The sequence below is a fragment of the Gymnogyps californianus genome, chromosome 4 (assembly GCF_018139145.2).
Source record: "Gymnogyps californianus isolate 813 chromosome 4, ASM1813914v2, whole genome shotgun sequence".
Lineage (NCBI taxonomy): Eukaryota > Metazoa > Chordata > Aves > Accipitriformes > Cathartidae > Gymnogyps > Gymnogyps californianus.
The window spans coordinates 66539557-66559045 of record NC_059474.1 but is presented as its reverse complement, the minus strand read 5'-3'; the positions used below and the strand labels follow the sequence as shown (position 1 = coordinate 66559045).

The 19489-nt window shown below is 40.8% G+C and overlaps 1 protein-coding gene across 1 annotated transcript in view; it reads right to left on the bottom strand.

Moving 5' to 3' along the window:
- CDS1 (CDP-diacylglycerol synthase 1) overlaps positions 1-19489 on the bottom strand; it is a 37096-nt gene that overhangs the window by 5736 nt on the left and 11871 nt on the right. Inside the window, exons 3-10 of the mRNA XM_050895794.1 lie at positions 17945-18041; positions 12715-12812; positions 10210-10349; positions 8613-8671; positions 6364-6446; positions 4823-4910; positions 3653-3721; positions 2101-2253 (exon numbers count right to left, since the gene is read on the bottom strand). Of these exons, the coding sequence (XP_050751751.1) occupies positions 2101-2253; positions 3653-3721; positions 4823-4910; positions 6364-6446; positions 8613-8671; positions 10210-10349; positions 12715-12812; positions 17945-18041 (787 nt within the window). The remainder of the gene's footprint in view (positions 1-2100; positions 2254-3652; positions 3722-4822; positions 4911-6363; positions 6447-8612; positions 8672-10209; positions 10350-12714; positions 12813-17944; positions 18042-19489) is intronic.

The following is a 19489-nucleotide window of genomic DNA, read 5'->3' as shown; positions in this document are numbered from 1 at the left end:
TCACAAGACAGATAGGAATTTTGCACTAGTCCGCCATACTGTCACCTTTGTGTACATACAGCAATAAGAGGAGATAGAAGGTTTACCCCCATTAATACTTTTTGGTTTGCATTTAAACAGATATTGTTCCCCTCAGCCTGTTCACAGACTTGAAATTTGTTTTGATTCATTCAAGTTCTTACAGATAAGAGAGACTTCACTGGCAACAGGTACCTATTTTCCTTCCTGACACAGATTAGAAAAAAGAGGGTTTTTTGGTTGGCTGGGGTGTATTGGGTTTGTTGGGTTTTTTGATTGGGGTTCTTTTGTTTGTTTGGGTTTTCTGGTTTTGGGGGTTTTGGAGTTTGAGTTTGGGGTTTTTTTTTTGTAACTTAGCTTTGAGCACTTTCAAGTCAATGGTACAAGCTCCAGTCTTTGAGGGAATGCTATGCTGGCCTCATCGCTGAGAGCAGAGCACACCTCACCTGGCAAGTCTTGATAAACACCATCTGTAGCTGAAAACTCCTGTACCTTGTGTTTATGATTTGCATCACAGCTGGCCAACACCAATTAACTTCTTGACTACTTTGTGCAATTATCTTAAGACACCTTTCTTTTAGGCTAAACTATTCAGTTGGTCAAACAGAAAAGTTTATGAGTTGGAATTATTAGGTCAGTTTTGTTGGGAGAACACAAAGCTCGACATCTTTTGACACCAAACAAAATGTCTTCCAAACATAACATCTGGTCATATTTCTGAGAGAGAACACCAGAAATTGAGTAACAGAGGGAAAACCAAAAATAGGCTGTTGCCCAAACAAGTAGGTTCAATTTGACTTTCTATGAAGAGTGCTAAAACTAATTCTCTCCTCAAAAGGCTTGTTAGAGCCTGGCAAAAGTACTCCAGAAGTGCACGTGGAACTACCTTCTCTTTTTAGGGTTAACTGATAGCTCTCTATTAGACTGGCACAGAGCTGGGTGTTCCCATCTCCTTGCCCTTTACCAAAATACAGAATATAGCTGGACACAGTAAGTTTTCTCTCTGCTCAGTCCACATCATGTTTTTGTGCAGAAAAATCCTTATTAAAGTTGCAATCAACCCCACAGTCCCTGAAGCAACAGTACATACATTTGGTATGAAAATATCTGAGCTCCTTCTAGATGTAATCTTGCTTTTCTAAGTACCAACTGTAGCCATTAATTACTTTTAGTCTTATGTTTGGTTGCTAGTTTCCAGTTTGTGCTTCTTGTAACCACATCAACTTTTCTCTTTCAGTGTTACACCCATGTAACCACAGGTAAAGCCCACTACCTTCCCTAGTGCTGTGCACTCACTCTCTGTGCTGAGCCACTGCACAGGAGAGGGGAGCGCTGCAGAACCCATTTGTTCTGCGTTTATCCCAGTCACCTCCTCTTTGCCTTAAAGGAAAGATAATGACAGACTGCTTTGTTTCTATTTGGTATTCTCTTCCTATTGGAGTGCCTCTGGAGCCTGTGACTTCGGAAGCACTGCTTTGTATAGTAGGATAATTGACTACCTATTTCCTGACAGGTAAAGATACAACAGCTCACTTAAAAGTATTTGCAGGCTGGGTGCGAGGAAAATGGTCGGTAACTACATTACATGGAACTATTACTGGTACTCCTTTCACTCAGCACAGAAGTAATGGCACTAACGCACAAGATGGTATGTAGTGAAGAAAGTACAAGTCCAATCCTAACAGCAGTTACTAGCTGAAAATGGAATGAAGTTCTACAAGATTACTTAAGCTTGCTCCTAATTTGGGCCGTAACAACTTTGTCCACTTTCCACAAAAATTTAAAGATTGCTCTTCAAAAATACGTTTGCAAAATGCTTAAGTGACATCCATTTCCAGCACAAAGAGAATACAGGCCACAAGAACACAGGTGTGTTTTCTCAGATGACTCCAGCAATGCATTTCAATTCTGCTTAGGTGACCACCTCCCCCATCCGAGCAACGGAGAGGCTTATGGTATTGATTCAGTTCTTACCCTTTAAGCCTTACCAACATTCATATACCTTTCTAAAAAGGTTTAGAAAACCATTCAAGCTGTGAAGTACAATTTCAATTTTAACCAAAGCCTTGGTTTTTTCCTTACCCATCCCAACACAGCCTGAAGCAATGGTGGCACAGAGTACTTCTTCATCTGAAAGAGCTCTGAAGGTTCACACTCTGTCACAAATCTGTTGGTTTCACTGTTATATTCCACAGGGCAGACAAAGTACTGATGTTGAGCCAAAAAATAGGAAAACTGAAAAGCAAAACAAGGACTCCTGAAATAGGCATTTGTTGTTACAGTCAAAAATCATACTGTAATGAATGGCTTTGTCATCGCAAGCTGAGGATAATGAAAACCTTTTTAATAACAGAGACACCCAGAACAGAGTAAAATTGGCCTGTTTAAGTTGGAGAATGCCTCAAGAAAGCAGACAAATGTGCTTAGTGATGATTTCCCAACTTGTTTTCCTTTTCATATCTCTCAGATTCATATCTACTGGATGTTTCTGCATTATAAAATCCCAAAACATTAGCCACTCATCATTTCCTTGCAGTTCACTTCTCCATTAAAACTTGAACTATTGCTTCTGCCAAGTTTGGCAGTTACGAGTTCTGCTGACCTTGGTGATAAATTACTTATCAGAACCGTTACTGTATGCTGTTATTATCTTCTATGCATATTGTCAGTGTAAACTACTGCTCAGGAGAAATGTCATTAGAAAGTATGTAATACAAAAGAACTACTTTACAAAGCATAAATAATGTTATCAATAAACTTCAGTTTCAAAATAGGGATGCAACTATGTCGTGGTTTAACCCCAGCCAGCAACTAAGCACCACGCAGCCACTCACTCACTCCTCCCCCTGCCCCCGGTGGGATGGGGAGGAGAATCGAAAACAAGTAAAAGTTGTGGGTTGAGATAAGAACAGTTTAATAATTGAAATTTAAAAAAAATTATTATTATTATAATTGTAATGAAAAGAAAGATAACAAAAAGAAAGTTAAATATAACCTAAGAAAGACAAGTGATGCACAATGCAATTGTTCACCACCTGCTGACCGATGCTCAGCCAGTCTGTGAGCAGCAATCCGCCCCTCCCGGCCAACTCCCCCCAGTTTATATACTGCACATGACATCATATGGTATGGAATAGCTCTTTGGCCAATTTGGGTCAGCTGTCCTGGCTGTGTCCCCTCCCAGCTTCTTGTGCCCCTCCAGCCTTCTTGCTGGCTGGGCATGAGAAGCTGAAAAATCCTTGACTTAGTATAAACACTACTTAGCAACAACTGAAAACATTAGTATGTTATCAACATTATTCTCATACTAAATCCAAACCACAACATTATACCAGCTACTAGGAAGAAAATTAACTCTATCCCACCTGAAACCAGGACAAACTAATAGATAAAACAATTCCAGATATAGTAACAGTAATGGCAAAAATGGTCAACATAACCTATTCAGGAGAGGTGCAAGGCTTGCCTAGCCTTTCCAGCTCGTTACGAATTGGCAGAATTCTCTAGCCAAAAAACCCCTAACTCTTAGGCTTTCAGCAGTTTGAGATGACCAAATTTGTCAGTAATTTTACTTCAAGTAAAAACAGGAATTTGAAGACTGAACCTGTACAAGGAAAGTCCTGTGGTTACTTACAATAAATCCAAATACAACTGTGGAAAAGAAGCCTCCAATGAACCCTTCCCAGGTCTTCTTGGGAGACAGCTAGGCACAAAAGAGATAGCGTTAGTCTCATCAGTTGCATCACTGAACCCTTTTTTACTCTATTTCTGGACCTTGTTTGTGAAAATTAAGCTTCTACTTGGTTTTTCAAAGGTATGTGTGAAATACTGAATGTCAGCAGCTGCAGCCACTGAACATGATAAATAGAGGAGTATGGCTAGGACCTGTCCCAGAAAAAGGAGGGAAAGCACCACAGTTTGGTTGGTGCCACTGGGCAGCTTGAGGGAATGGAGAGCTCCCTTCCCATCTGCTGCTGCTGTCCGGAGGCTGCTGCCGTCCGGCGGCTGCTGCCTGCCTCTGGCCACAGCGGACCCTGAATAAGCAGCTGAGCTCCTTCAAGCAGAAGACTTGGAAACCGGCACGAGTGCGCTATGGCTCTGTTGGAGACCTCTGCTAGCAAGTACGCATGTAGATAGCGACAGAAGCCTGGGTGTTAGACAACTACTGCTGGGGACGCTCCTCGGGAGACACTAGCTTCCTACATATAGACTGGCAAACTAATACAGCAAATAACTGCAGGCCTAGAGAGACCAGTGTAGCAAGCTATTTTCTTCATCAAATTCTATCATGTTTTCAATTTAGGAGCAGTTTACTAGCAGAACCAACTAAATACCCAAAAGTTAACATGGCAACATCATGAAAATAGTAGTTCATGGCTTTCTGTGGAGTCCTGCATATTCTACCAGAATAGCAAGATTACTACTTGAGCCCTTCTCAGCGCTACGTTAACGAGACCAAATGAGGAACAGGTATATATGACCTAGCAGCTTATTTCAAATCACAGTTTCTGCACAGTAAGCATGCAGTTAAACCTGCATATGAAATCCAAAAAGGAAGCAATTATAAATAATGATGCAATAGACTCGAACTGTATTATACTGTAATGTCAGTATTACATTCACATTAATCCCAGTTTCCACTTACAAATCTTCAGACACAGGATAGTTGATTTGTTTTTTTAGCAAAGATGTGTATCATGCAGTACAGCGGAAAGTATTTTTTCCATGAACATGTTTTTGAACAACTATCAAAAATACTATAAATTGCAAAAGCTTGTTAGTGAGGAAGTGCCTATGTACATACCTTAATTAATGGAGTTCTGCCAAAGAAGAATCCAAAAATGTAAGCGGTAATATCATTGCAGATAACACTTGAAATTGGAACCAGAAACCTAAAAGTTTCATGGAGAAAAAGAAAAGCTGTCTGAACCTAAACACAGGACAGAAATTGAAACAGCAGCATTTCTTTTTGGGAAATTTTTCTATAGTATTTAGAAGGAATTATGTTTCATAACTTGTTCACCTAGTTCCCCCATGAGCAGCATATTTAGCTACACTGGTTTTAGTCTTCAGCCAATCAAGACCATTACAGATCCATGTTAGTTCAAGTTAAAATATGATTTTAGTGCATGAGCTTAAAGCATGAACAGGCTGGATTTTTCCTGTCAGGTTTGAAGACTGGTACCACAGTTAAGAAGAAATCAACAGATATAAACATGTTAATGTTATTGGTAACATCAAAGCAAGCAAATTCCTTGTAAAGTTTAATGATATCTAAATTAAAAAAAAAAGTTTTCCTTTTTTTCATCTTGTCAGTTTGGAGCAGCCTGTGTTAACTTTCTAAGTGTTCTTTGCATGCAGACAGCACCTGAATTTGTTACTCAAGCCTGTTAACCTCTTTTTTTTCCCATTTCAAAGCAGGGGTGTCAGCTTTTGTGACCATCTACCAAATTGCCTAGCACCAGTGGAAATAAGAAATAGTAGGCTAGCAAGGCAACTAGGTTCAGTTTTTGGCACACGTACATGATCACTATAAAAAGAATTTGCTTATACAAACTTTGTGAAAGGCTTTGGGTTTTCTTTCTAACTATGAGCACATCTCTTCTGCAATAATCTCCCCAGTTGTACATGTATCAGGAAGAGAAAAAGGAGAACATGCAGTATTATGTCCTTGGAAGAACACAAATCATCTTCCACGTGCTTCTTCCTTCTTTCTCAACTTGTCATTTACCCTGCCCCTAAAGAAATGGGGGATGGGAAAACACGCCCTCTTTTTGAGGAGTGGTTTTAAGTAATCGTTTAACTGCATCATCAGAATTTAATATATCACTGGAAATGAGGCATTAAGATGACCCAACAATATCCAAGCTGTAAATTCTTAAAATATTTTAAGTAATCTGAATTTATCTGAACAGGGAAGGTGGCAGGGAAGGCAGCCAGATTGGGGATTTCAAATTAAATGGTCCAACTTCAATAGCTCTGAGCAACCTGAAGCTCCCAAGTAATTGAAAAAGAATTGCTGGATATTCATCCATTCCGTAAAATGCTATGGAAACTATTTCACCAAGCATGCAAGGAATCCTATTCCTTGCAAATAAATGAAGTGGTTGTTCAAAACTATCATCCTTGTGGCCGCCAATCTAGTTAAAGAGGTTTCTGCCTCCTCTCCTGTATCCTTTACCTCATCGCTCCCAATTCCTGACTCCCCTTCCAACTAGACATTAATGCTCCTTTAATTTGTGCTGCTTTAACTCTTCCCACGACTATTCCCTAACCAGATCTATGTAAAAGAACCAACCTTTCAATGCAATAGAGTTACAAATCAGTTTATTACTGTCCCCTTACCAGATCATGCCTTCAAAGAGATTTTGGATGACAAGATGAGATTGAGTTACAGTGATCAGCAAAGTGACATGAGTCCATGCGAACTGTTAACAATGCAACAACACAACAGTTAGTGAAAACACCGATCCGTACACCTTGATAAATACTGGCGTGTCAGCTAGAGGAGCTACTTCGGAGCTCACAGGAAAGACCAGTTCTAGTGGTAATGCAAGAGATGTGTGCACACAGTATATCACAAGTTAGCTGGCTTTCTGAAGCAAGTACTGAAACTTTAACAGGTTTCCCCATCACTTACCTCCTCCCAGAATTTTTTAATGTGCAGCTTAACATCCGATTTAATAAGACATACACCTTCAGCATGAAAGCAGCAAAGAAACGTAAGCAATGTGATATTCTGTATATGCATATAACAGACATGTTAGAACTGTAACAATAAAATGGCAATGAACTACTCATGAAAGAGTCATGTTACACAGATGTGGATATCCCTCATAACAGAATACCAGTCCTCTTACGAAACGTGAAAATTCTCAGGATTAGCGAAAACAAAGTGTTAATTTTTATGCACGTGATCATTTAAACTGTCATTTTCCTCAGTATTACTGTACGTACTTGGTGCTTATTCTGTAGTGCCAGTGTAGATTAAAGTGGTTTCCAAACAGTTTACCAGTAAAGATTCTACAATAGATTTTATTTTCCAAAAACTTTTAAATCAAGAACCGGTAGTTTTTCCATGAAACACCAAATTTAAGCACTCTAAATGTAAGGGCAATTTAACACTTGGAATGTCCTACCTCTTTAATTCTCTTATCACATGTGTTTTCCTATGGCAGCCAGCATCTACCTCCAGTTAAGACAACTCAAGAAGGCTGAAAGGAGGGGTGCAAGAACTGACTAAAGGTTTCTGAAAGTATTACCTCCTGGTTAATTAAAGCATCTCTGCAGAAAAATTTTTAGTATTTGTGCAGTGATATTGGAACACCACCTAAAACCAAATGGCTACTCTCCTTGGCTGTCCAAACACTGTGTTGCCACACAGTGGATACACAGCTTCCCTCTGTTTTACTGCAATTCTTAGGTAGTCACACCTTAATATTTTCTGGGCAGGCACCAAGTCATATGACTGACACCACATTTTTTCTGCCTACTTTCCAGAAGGGGAAAAAGAATGAAAAATTAATATATTTACCTTGTGCCAATCTGAAGATGAGGACTTTTTTTGCAGATGAGAAGATAAAGACTATGTCTCCTAGAAAAGCTGCATCTCCCTGTCAGGCAAGTTCTCCCACAAACAGGGTAAATTTTTTTGAGTAAAAGATTTTTTTACATGCTCATACAGGGCTCAGCTAAGTCCTAGTCCAGAATTAGGGAACCTCAATGGTAAAGTGCTACCTAAAGCATTGTAGAAACAGAGGGGTTAACTGCATCCCCAGAGCTTTAGGAAATCTTTTAGGTTGTGCAATGCCCTGACTGCTCAAGTTCTTTAAAGATAGGAGCTGTACTGCATTATTGTTTACTGTTGCTTCTAATCATTCCTATATAGAAGTGGGGGGGGTTCAGTGGGGGTTTTTGGGTTTGGTTCAGGGTGGTTTTTTGTTTTGGTTTGGTTTTTTTTACCTGTGATGTTACAAAATTAGTTTTCGACCTATAAGATACATAAAATAAAAAGGTTCATGCTCTAGATTAGCTACTATGCTGTTCATTAGGTGGACAAATACAAGAGATTGGTTTGTTTTAACAGATTAATGATCTATTGAGGCACAGCAGAGCAGAAGACCAGAACTGCTGTGAAGTGTCACAGAATAAATCTTGCACATAGGGGTTAACATCAAGTTCCCTTCATAGTACTTCAGTGGGGCCTCTACAAAGTAACACTTGAGTCACAAGAACCACTTCCCATGCTATGCTGAACTATTTGGCTTCAGACCTGGGAGGGAGACGCACACCCCTTTCTCCAGGAATCTCTTTCGTATCAGCCTATCACTAAGGGAAACGTATCACGTTGTATACGCACAAGGCCTCACCAATGACAGTTGTATTGACTGAAAGGCCACATCTCGTGATATAAGAATAATAAGCTGCAAGGTGAACAGATACTGAACAGCCCAACGCCACTCAATTTCATGTTACTGTCGGTTTAAGCACATTTTCCACACCCCTCTTCCCAGCTATTTTATGAACATAGGGACATGACTGTTTCTAGCAACATTCATAACATGAGTGACCACAGCAAAGTGGGTAATACACACCATGTAAAACTGCAGACGATAATGTTTCTTCACTAAACTCAAAACAAACATGCAGAAACCTGTAAAACAAAGCAAGTGTAGTTTGTACCATCTTATATAATTACATTGAACTGTGATATACCAGTAATTATCTTCCCTTGAAGCAGCTTTTAATCCCTCTGCTGCTAGGAGCGTTTGCTTGTATTCAGTTAAGTGTACATATAGAATCATTCTCATTAGAGCACAAGATTTAGTTAACATCAGTAAAGAGCATCCATTTCATTACTTAGAAGGTCCCATCATAGACAGCAATTTTTAGGGGAGGAGACCATCACCTTTAAAAAGCAGGTCAACAAGCTGGTTTTGAAAAATAAACAGAAATAATGGAAAGGAAGAGACTAGCTTGGCCCTTTCCCCCAGACAGGCATACGGCTGCCTGCAACGCCAAGCATGAAGTGCAGGCGTTGGAGAATTCAACTGACTGAAAGAAACATTCTGGGTGGCTAACAGAGCACCTCTTCTCCCCTAGGGCATCTTCCTGCGCCAGCAGGGGTCAGAGGCCCTCAAAAGACCCTTAACCCTGGGGACAGCCCCTCAGTGACCCTGCGATCCCAACGCGACAGCCGCCAAGGGGCTCTGCTGTGCTCTGCCTCCTGCTTTTGCTCATGACTGCCTTGTCTCATCTCTCCCCTCACTGCCCTTCAGCGGTCATGAGGCATTAGTTAAGTTAGTTTCCTCAAGCCAAAGCCAGCTGAAAAAGGTCAAGTCTTGCTAAGGTGGTTTCAAGTTTGTGATCTAAGCACCGAGTAGAATTTTTTTCTGGTTTACAAAAAAAATTAACAGTAGACAGACTGACAGTTCATCATGAAGATCAGGTTTCTTAATATATTTTACAAGTATTTGTAGCATGGCAGTCTCCTGTCCCTTAGGCCAATCTGATTCTTCAATTGATTTAATTTTAGGCTAAAGTAATATTAACTGCATTGCTGAAAATACTGTGGACTATGCTTACATGTTCAGAAAGCAATACCCCACAAGACTGCCAGCTTATGTCTCTTCTTGCTAGAGAAGAGGCTTTTAAAAAGTCTTTCTTTGGATAGGGAGGAAAATCTACCCATGAGGCAAGCATCTGAATATCTTGCAGAAAAAATAAAGCCTCAGGCATTTTGAATAACCGGTTTAAAATATATTGGTAAATCTTTTGCTGTAGACCTAGTAGAACACTTGCACAATAAAACATCAACCCAGCACAGCAATTACACATACAAGTCATCTCCACAGACTGCCAAAATAGCATTCATGTATTCAGGTACTGAGCCCCAGTTCTTCCGCGATCAAAATTACTTCATGTCAACTTCTCTTAAGTGCTATTAGCTCAACTTTCTCAAGATCATCTACTTGTTTAGGCTGATTTCTTCTTCTCAGTGAATGCAAAATTTATATTCATCTTTTCACAGGAAAAATGGAACTGCAAACACCTAATTTCCTCGCACATCAAGAGGAAAAAGAAACTGAAAGTGCATAAAGCTGAGGAACAATTATTTTTTTAAAAAAAGAAATAAGCACAGAAACAAATGCAGCACAAAGTTCTTTCATTTTTGCAATTTCCTACACTTACCCGTTAAATAGAGCGCAAAAGATATAAACCTGTGGTAACGAATTAGGAATTGAAGCTGTTCTCTTCTCTGAACAAACGTAGCGAAGTAATCAGCTACAGTCTCTCCATAAAAGAAGTAGTTTACACACAGCAAAAAGTACCTACAACATACAAGAGCTAGCAGTTATTTTAACAAGATAATATATATTTAGGTGTCATTCTTAAAACCAAAACAAACAAAAAACCACAACAAAAAACACCACACAAAAGGAAAACCAGAAGGATAGAAAAGACATGTGATAAAAATAAAATTGAAGTATAAATCCAGTCTTATACTTCTGGGTCAGTGTCTCCTCTGACAAGCCAATTTTTGTAATTTACTTCTTCTAAAGCAACCGCACTAGAAAAACAAACAGGATATTTTGCAGGATACGGTTGGAAAATTCATTTCATCCTTAACTACAGTATTGAATACTCCACACCTATGCAAGTCCTTTTCAGATATTCTAAAAGTACAGAACAAGTATCTGCTATCATTGATACTGACACAAGCAATTTTGCATATTCTTTTCCTGTATCCTAATAAGGGTAGTTTGTGATTTCTGCCTTACAAACAGGAAAAAAGGTACTTGCGTAACGAATCCTCTGAGGTTATAGGACAGTGAATGTGACATGGGGCTTGAGGATCTGAATTTAACTGTACTTTTGCCATCCGGCCTGAAGATTCTCATCTGAAGGAGTTACTGCTGCACCTCCTGCTCCACTCCACCTTGCACTTTCCCTTTTAGCTTTCCTGACCGAGCAATAACCTTACAGGGTTAAATCCATCAACTAACTACTAAATGCAGCTATTACTACAACTTTTTCAAAACAATTTTGTGCGAGTATGTCCACACCCAAGGTTCAACTGAGGTGAAATGTCACCTTCAGCCATCTCTTTTTGAAGGATCTTCAAAGAAATTCCTTTCAGTCAAAACAGTCAGTACGCAAGTAATTCTGTCACAGGTTTTCATTCAAGTTCAGTTACTCAGCTTTCTAGAGTTAAGTCACAATGGGATCCTCAAATGCTAAGGCAGCACTCAATAAAAACCAATAAATAGCAAATCCAAAACCACTAAGAGATGCAGCTCTCTAGGCAACATACTCTTCAGCTTATTACCAAAGTCAGCTACAGAAGATAAAAACTTGTGATTCAAGACTGGATCTCCGGATAGTCTCGAAGCGATCAGTACTCATTCTCTTCCCTCCGATAGATGTTAACACTCACTTTGCAAGGCTTCACATCTCTAAATAAGCCAAATAGTTGATGTTCAGACTACTAACAGGATTCTCTCATCTCATTGAAATGTCTTAATATTTAGTCTCAGTGGCAATATGTTGGACTGAAAGGAGCTTTGATGTTAACTAACTAGTGTGGCAACGCAGAGGAGCTGATTTTGAGCTCCACATATGAAAGTGATGGTGGTCAACTGCCAAAGCAGACTAAGTGGTACAGTGCACATCTCCTCCTCCAAAAATTCTGGCAAGACCGCAGAATCATTCATGTATGAGTCTGCTCTAGCTGTAGTTCCAAAAGCCATGGAATAAAGCAGACAATAGATCAGTCCCCTGGGTAATCCAGGAGTGACCAGAGGGGAACTGAATAGCATTTACAGAAGAGCCGACAGGAGGAATCCACCACATTACACAGTAAAGTTGCTTCTAGAAGTGAAGAAGCAATGTGACAAGAGACAGGGAATAACCTAGATATTTCAATTCCTTAAAAAAACAAACCCAACACAAAACCAAAAAACCACAACATAGGTCATGTCTGAAGAATTATGTCCTTAAGCACCTTAGAGACTGCACGTGCCCAACACCTTCCCATAACGCTGACTCTCATTGAAAGCCTTTATTTTTCCTCCCAGAAGAAGAGTTGATTTCCCCAGTTCTATCCAGCCCTGTATAAGCTGGACTTTGTCACAAGCATCCAGGATTTGCCAGAAAAATTAATCTCATCTTTTGGCTTTCAGAAGATCCTCCAACACTATATTTATGCAGTCCCATGATTAAGTGCATGATCAGAAATGGTTTAAAACTTGTATGTTATTATTTTAATTCTCTGTGTGTGTGAAGAGGAGCCTTTAAGGTACCTGTTCTATTTATTTCTTGAGCAAGGTTAACAGCCAAAAAAAAAAAAAATCAAAGCAGTTCAGGTAATACATATCAGGTGATTATTTAGCTATGCACAGTTTTAGATAGCTTACATATGCTCATTTCTGACTTAAAGCATATATGCATGCATACATATCTGTGTACATATATAAATACTTATAACAAGGAAAAAAATTGAAGTAGTAAAAGGCCAACTGACTTGTCCAAGTTCACAGGTGGAACACAACTACAGAATCCTGTATTAGAGACAGATGTCAAGTTTTATGTCCGCACATGACCTACAAAGCTATCATCCCACCATGACAGGATATGAAGAACATGAAGATTTAAGTTTCACATCCCTACTTATTGATGTTCTTTCTTGCTACTCACCAGCTGAGGGATCTAAACCATGGTAAATCATACGAGTGGTAGACTCTGTAACCTATAGTAATGATTTCGTGGTAACACTTCACTTGGATGCTTAAGACCTAAAATAAGAGAAATAAAAAACTATGTAAATATGCTGCAGTTGTTTCTTAAAGGCATTAAGTAGTACTGCAACCTGCATTAAGGGGAGAAATTATTCTGAATTTGAATTCCACACAGAAAACAGACAGCTTCAAAACAAGTTCAAGGAAAACTAAAGCTCCATTTAAAACCCCTCCAAAACCTCAAAACCACTAGGCATGCTGAGAAAAAACACATTGCGCTAGCTGCAAGAATACCCTCATGTCCTAGTTTCGGCTGGGACAGAGTTAATTTTCTTCTTAGTAGCTGGTACAGTGCTGTGTTTTGGATTTAGTCTGAGAATAATGTTGATAACACGCTGATGTTTTAGCTGTTGCTAAGTAGCGCTTATCTTAAGGACTTTTCAGTTTCCCATGCTCTGCCAGCAAGCAGGTGTACAAGAAGCTGGGAGGAAGCACAGCCAGGACAGCTGACCCGAACTAGTCAAAGGGATATTCCATACCATAGAACATCATGCCCAGTATATAAACTGGGGGCAGTTGGCCAGGAGGGGCGGATCGCTGCTGGGGCATCAGTCAGCGGGTGGTGAGCAATTGCACTGTGCATCACTTGTCTTTTCTTGGGTTTTATTTCTCTTTTTTTTATATATATTCCTTTTCATTACAATTATTATTATTATTATTATATTATTATTATTCTTAGTTAGTAGTATATTTTATTTTACTTTAGTTATTAAACTGCTCTTATCTCAACCCATGAGTTTTACTTTTTTTCCGATCCTCCTCCCTATCCCACTGGGAGGGGGAAGGGTGAGCAGCTGCGTGGTGCTTAGTTGCTGGCTGGGGTTAAACCACAACAGCTCGTGAAACAAGGGAAAGCTCCTGATTTTTCTTCATTAAAACAGTTTGGCAGCAGCAGGTCGAAAGTACTTTCTGTAAAGAAGCTCTTCTATTTCTTTTGGCTAAGTTTTATCTTTAAATTTAGTTTAAGAAATATTTTCTAGGCCCAATGAAAAAAACTAGCTATGCAACACAACTTGGGCACTCAGGTCTTCCACTTGCAAGCATCTCATTAAGGGCAATTAGCATTGATGATTAGAAGCAAAGCTCATCTAACCCAGGTCTGAATGTCACACCCTCCACGGCCTTCATTTTGTTTTGCTGATCTCACTTCAGTGCTTGCCCGTGCAAGTCTGGCAGTATGTCCTGTCAGTCTTTGGGCTCCAAAGGACTCTCTGCCCGTTTTGTCTAATCCACAGTCACCAAGCAGATCACCCTGCCCAGGTATCAAGTATTGCTAAACACAGGTCATCAGTAATCCCACGCACAGGCAGGAGTAAGAACCTACCCACACCAATTGCGCATGTCAGCATGCTAGGCTTTGCAGTATTCTCTTACCACCTGCATTCATGAATAAATTTCATCTTGCACAACGTGTGAACCCAGTTTAAAACAGTCTTACACCACTTCAGTGAGTTGATTTTGAAGCTCCCCTGTCTCGCGCTCTTTGTTCTGCTTGGCCTACGTTATAAAACTTGCTATACACAAGGGCAACATTAAAGGATTGCACCTTACAGTCGAAAAGAACACTGGGGTCCAAAGGCATGGAAACTTCTGCCTGTTACCTTAGTAGAAGGCAAATGTAAAACATGCCTCCCAACTTTTTAGAGCAGTCTTGGGGCTTGTCCTCTAAACTTCACTGGATTACCCTTCCTACAAGTCTTTGGGCATTTTCAGTCTCAGTATTAAGATTTTGTTTTAGCATGACAACTCTTGTTTAAATGTAAGCTATTTGATTCCAGTGAAATGAAATAATTCATGAACAAAACTAGTTTTTCCCTCCATTCTTCTTTTTACATAGTCTCAAATGTCAACTTTATGAACAGTTTATTATATTAGAAGACAGGGTTTTTGCTTTGTGGTACAACAGAGGAAGAACTCTATTCCAATTCTATACTAACTTTAATTACTTTTTGGTTCATCTCTTGATAGCTTTGCCCATGATTGCAATCTCAGAGTATACCACAAATATACCGAATCATGCTCCAAACTGCTTAGTTCCTTTTTGTTCGCTATCATCATTCCCAAATGCAACAGACTACTAAAGGAAGGATTGCGAAAAAAATATCTCTCTACAATGACCTATACTTTAAAGGGGCTTTTTTTGTTGTTTCTTCACACACAAAAAGGAAAATCCTCCACCAATGAAACAATGAATTACTAGTTTGTTATGTCATTCACCTGAAAACAGGAAATATAAACCAGACTAATTCAGACGTAGAGACTGTAATGCAGACCATAATACTGGTGAAACAGCATTCCAGTCTCTCAAGGCAATACAGGAAAAAAAAAGAGAGTTTATGACCTTTGGAAGAAGGGGCAGGCAACTCAGGAGGACTACAAGTATGTCATGAGGTTATGCAGGGAGAAAACTAGAAGGGCCAAAGCCCAACTAGAACTTAATCTGGCTACTGCTGTAAAAGACAATAAAAAATGTTTCTATAAATACATTAGCAACAAAAGGAGGGCTAAAGAGAATCTCCATCCTTTATTGGATGCGGGGGGAAACAGTGACAAAGGATGAGGAAAAGGCTGAAGTACTTAATGCCTTCTTTGCCTCAGTCTTTAATAGTAAGACTGGTTGTTCTCAGGGTACCCAGCCCCCTGAGCTGGAAGACAGGGACGGGGAGCAGAATGAAGCCCCCATAATCCACGGGGAAATGGTTAGCGACCTGCTACACCACTTAGACACACACAAGTCTATGGGGCCGGATGGGATCCACCCAAAGGTACTGAGGGAGCTGGCAGAAGTGCTCACCAAGCCACTTTCAATCATTTATCAGCAGTCCTGGCTAACCGGGGAGGTCCCAATTGACTGGAGGTTAGCAAATGTGACAACCATCCACAAAGAAGGGCTGGAAGGAGGATCTGGGGAACTACAGGCCTGTCAGTCTGACCTTGGTGCCAGGGAAGGTTATGGAGCAGATCATCTTGAGTGCCATCACGTGGCACATACAGGACAACCAGGTGATCAGGCCCCGTCAGCCTGGGTTTATGAAGGGCAGGTCCTGCTTGACTAACCTGATCTCCTTCTATGACAAAGCGACCCGCTTAGTGGACAAGGGAAAGGCTGTGGATGTTGTTTACCTGGACTTTAGTAAAGCCTTTGACACAGTTTCCCACAGCATTCTCCTGGAGAAACTGGCTGCTCGTGGCTTGGATGGGTGCACTCTTTGCTGGGTAAAAAACTGGCTGGATGGCTGGGCCTAAAGAGGGTGGTGAATGGAGTTAAATCCAGTTGGCGGCCGGTCACAAGTGGTGTTCCCCAGGGCTCCATATAAGGGCCAGTTCTGTTTAATATCTTTATCAATGATCTGGACGAGGAGATGGAGTGCACCCTGAGTAAGTCTGCAGAAAACACCAAGTTGGGCAGGAGTGTTGCTCTGCTTGAGGGTAGGAAGGCTCTACAGAGGGATGCGGACAGGCTGGATCGATGGGCCGAGGCCAACTGTGTGAGAGTCAACAAGGCTAAGTGCCGGGTCCTGCACTTGGGTCACAACAACCCCATGCAACACTACAGGCTTGGGGAAGAGTGGCTGGAAAGCTGCCCAGCGGAAAAGGACCTGGGGGTGTTGGTCAACAGCCGGGTGAATATGAGCTGGCAGTGTGCCCAGGTGGCCAAGAAGGCCAACAGCATCCTGGCTTGTATCAGAACTAGTGCGGCCAGCAGGACTAGGGAAGTGATTGTCCCCCTGTACTCGGCACTGGTGAGGCCTCACCTCGAATACTGTGTTTGGTTTTGGGCCCCTCACTACAAGAAAGACCTTGAGGTGCTGGAGCGTGTCCAGAGAGGAGCAATGAAGCTGGGGAAGGGTCGAGAGCACAAGTCCTATGAGGAGCGGCTGAGGGAACTGGGGTTGTTTAGCCTGGAGGAAAGGAGGCTGAGGGGAGACCTTATCGCTCTCTACAGCTACCTGAAAGGAGGTTGTAGCGAGGTGGGTGTCGGTCTCTTTTCCCAAGTAACGAGCAATAGGACGAGAGGAAACGGCCTCAAGTTGCACCAGGGGAGGTTTTGATTGGACATTAGGAAAAATTTCTTCACCGAAAGGGTTGTCAAGCACTGGAACAGGCTGCCCAGGGAAGTGGTTGAGTCACCGTCCCTGGAGGTATTTAAAAGACGAGTAGATGTGGCACTTAAGGACATGGTTTAGTGGTGGACTTGGGAGTGCTAGGTTAACAGTTGGACTCAATGATCTTAAAGGTCTTTTCCAACCTAAATGATTCTATGAATACAATCCAAAAGGTGTTTCACAGGAGGCCATGAAAAAAGTAAAAGCACATTTTGACAGTTAAACAAACTTAAGAGTCAAAAATCAAAGCAGTTACCCAGAAGTACCAATTTTGGTATTTTAGAAGCCACATCCCTGCCTGTTGCTTGCCATGACTGGGAAAGATAGTTAAGCCATTATTCAATAAAAATACCAGGAATAAAAATGATGGAAAGAATCAGTAAAGGTGGACCGGGTATGCAGGGTGTATGATGATGATGATGATGATGATGATTATTTCACTTCATGACCTAAAAATGCACTTTATCTCTGTACCTTGGAACGGGATCTAGCTCCATTCTACAGATAAACCCAAGGCCACAAGGCAGCCCTGTAGAGAAGGAGGGAATTAATGGACCATGCCTGAGGAAAGCCTTTCAGTGCCGGTCACAGACAGCAGACCAGAGCTGCCTGCTTTCCTCAGCCTTGAAAATGAAACTCTTGTGTCTTCGTTTTTTGGGCGGTTTTGGGGGGTTTTGGGTTTTGTTGTCATTGTTTTAAAACAAACCTCAAAGAATGTAACAGTAGGTGATGGGAACTGGACAAGGAAATGGATGACAGTAGTTTAGTAAACTTCAAGGCAACAATCGTTCAACTTTAGAGTTACTTTAATTCCTACTTAAAAAAAAAAATTAATTACAGTATATAAGTCCTTAATCCACAAGGCCCAGTTGTGAATCTGTCCAGTGTTTTTCAAAAGCATTTACATTTACACAAATAAGAGACAAATTGCTCTGAATTGTCTGTGCAGTTTGCTTCCAGCTGTCTTAGGCACAATGAGCTCAAATAACTCTTGCATGGCAGAATGTATTTAAACAAACTTACCAAAAGCATCAGCATAAATGATCCCAGGTATATGATCAGAAAAAACACAGAAATCATAGCTAGAGTGAGAATTCCACGAATCCACCAATTTTTCCATCTATTTAAAAAAAGAGAATAAACAGCAAGCAGTTATAAATGAAAATAAATGCCACTTCCTTTACTAACTAGAAATTAAAGTGTATTAGAAACAGTGGGAGTTCCAGAAATTTTCGTGCTTAATAAAACACATAGCAAGAAACACAGAATCAACCAACTATCCAACTAAACAGGATACACAGTAAAAGAAATTAAAGTTAGCCACCTTTCTTCTTCCCCCATGCTCCCCCCGCCCCAAACATCATTTGCAATTAAATGGATCAATCCCATCCTGAAGCTGCTGTGAAAATACATCAGGACCCTCAAAAGGCATCACATAATCAGAAAGATTGATGGGGGCCCAGCCATGTAAAGGCTTATGTAGGAAAGAAAGGCTGCCAGGTAAAAAGCATACTATTCTTTGAGGAATAATAGACAAAAAAACCCAGGCAATCACCAACTTTCTGTAGTGGCAAAGTAGCTATATTGCCAGGTAGAGGGTTATCTGTTGAAAGCAGCCCTGTGCTCTTGTAAGCACTGGAACCAGGACAGGAAAACATGTGACAATGAGGGGTGATGGGTCAAACTAGCTGTACTCTTTTGCCCTTGTAGACCTTTGCAGCTGCTTGTGGCTACCTAAGGAAAGCAGAATAGGAATTCCTGTTACCACAGAATCATAGAATCATTTAGGTTGGAAAAGACCTTTAAGATCATTGAGTCCAACTGTTAACCTAGCACTCCCAAGTCCACCACTAAACCATGTCCTTAAGTGCCACATCTACTCGTCTTTTAAATACCTCCAGGGACGGTGACTCAACCACTTCCCTGGGCAGCCTGTTCCAGTGCTTGATAACCCTTTCGGTGAAGAAATTTTTCCTAATATCCAATCTAAACCTCCCCTGGAGCAACTTGAGGCCCTTTCCTCTCATCCTATCACTTGTTACTTGGGAAAAGAGACTGACACCCACCTCGCTACAACCTCCTTTCAGGTAGTTGTAGAGAGCGATAAGGTCTCCCCTCAGCCTCCTTTTCTCCAGGCTAAACAACCCCAGTTCCCTCAGCTGCTCCTCATAAGACTTGTGCTCTAGACCCTTCACCAGCTTTGTTGCTCTTCAGACACGCTCCAGCACCTCAATGTCTTTCTTGTAGTGAGGGGCCCAAAACTGAACACAGTACTGGAGGTATGGAATGCCTTCTTTGAAAAAATAAGTTCTTTTTAAAAAAATCCAAACAACTGGGAAGTTTTTGCTGGTTTTTTTGTTTTGTTTTGTAATTTCTGGAGTAACCAAAAAGTTATTTCCCACACCCCCCACACCCCCAACTCCCTGCCCCCAAAGGCCAGTATCAGGAAAAATCAAGAGCCCAGTTAATTTAAAAAAAAAAAAAATTAAAAAACCTCATCACATGCTCCACTCTGCCATGAAAACTTTTCTAGTTATCAGTAGTCTGTATTTTACTGTTCATATTACT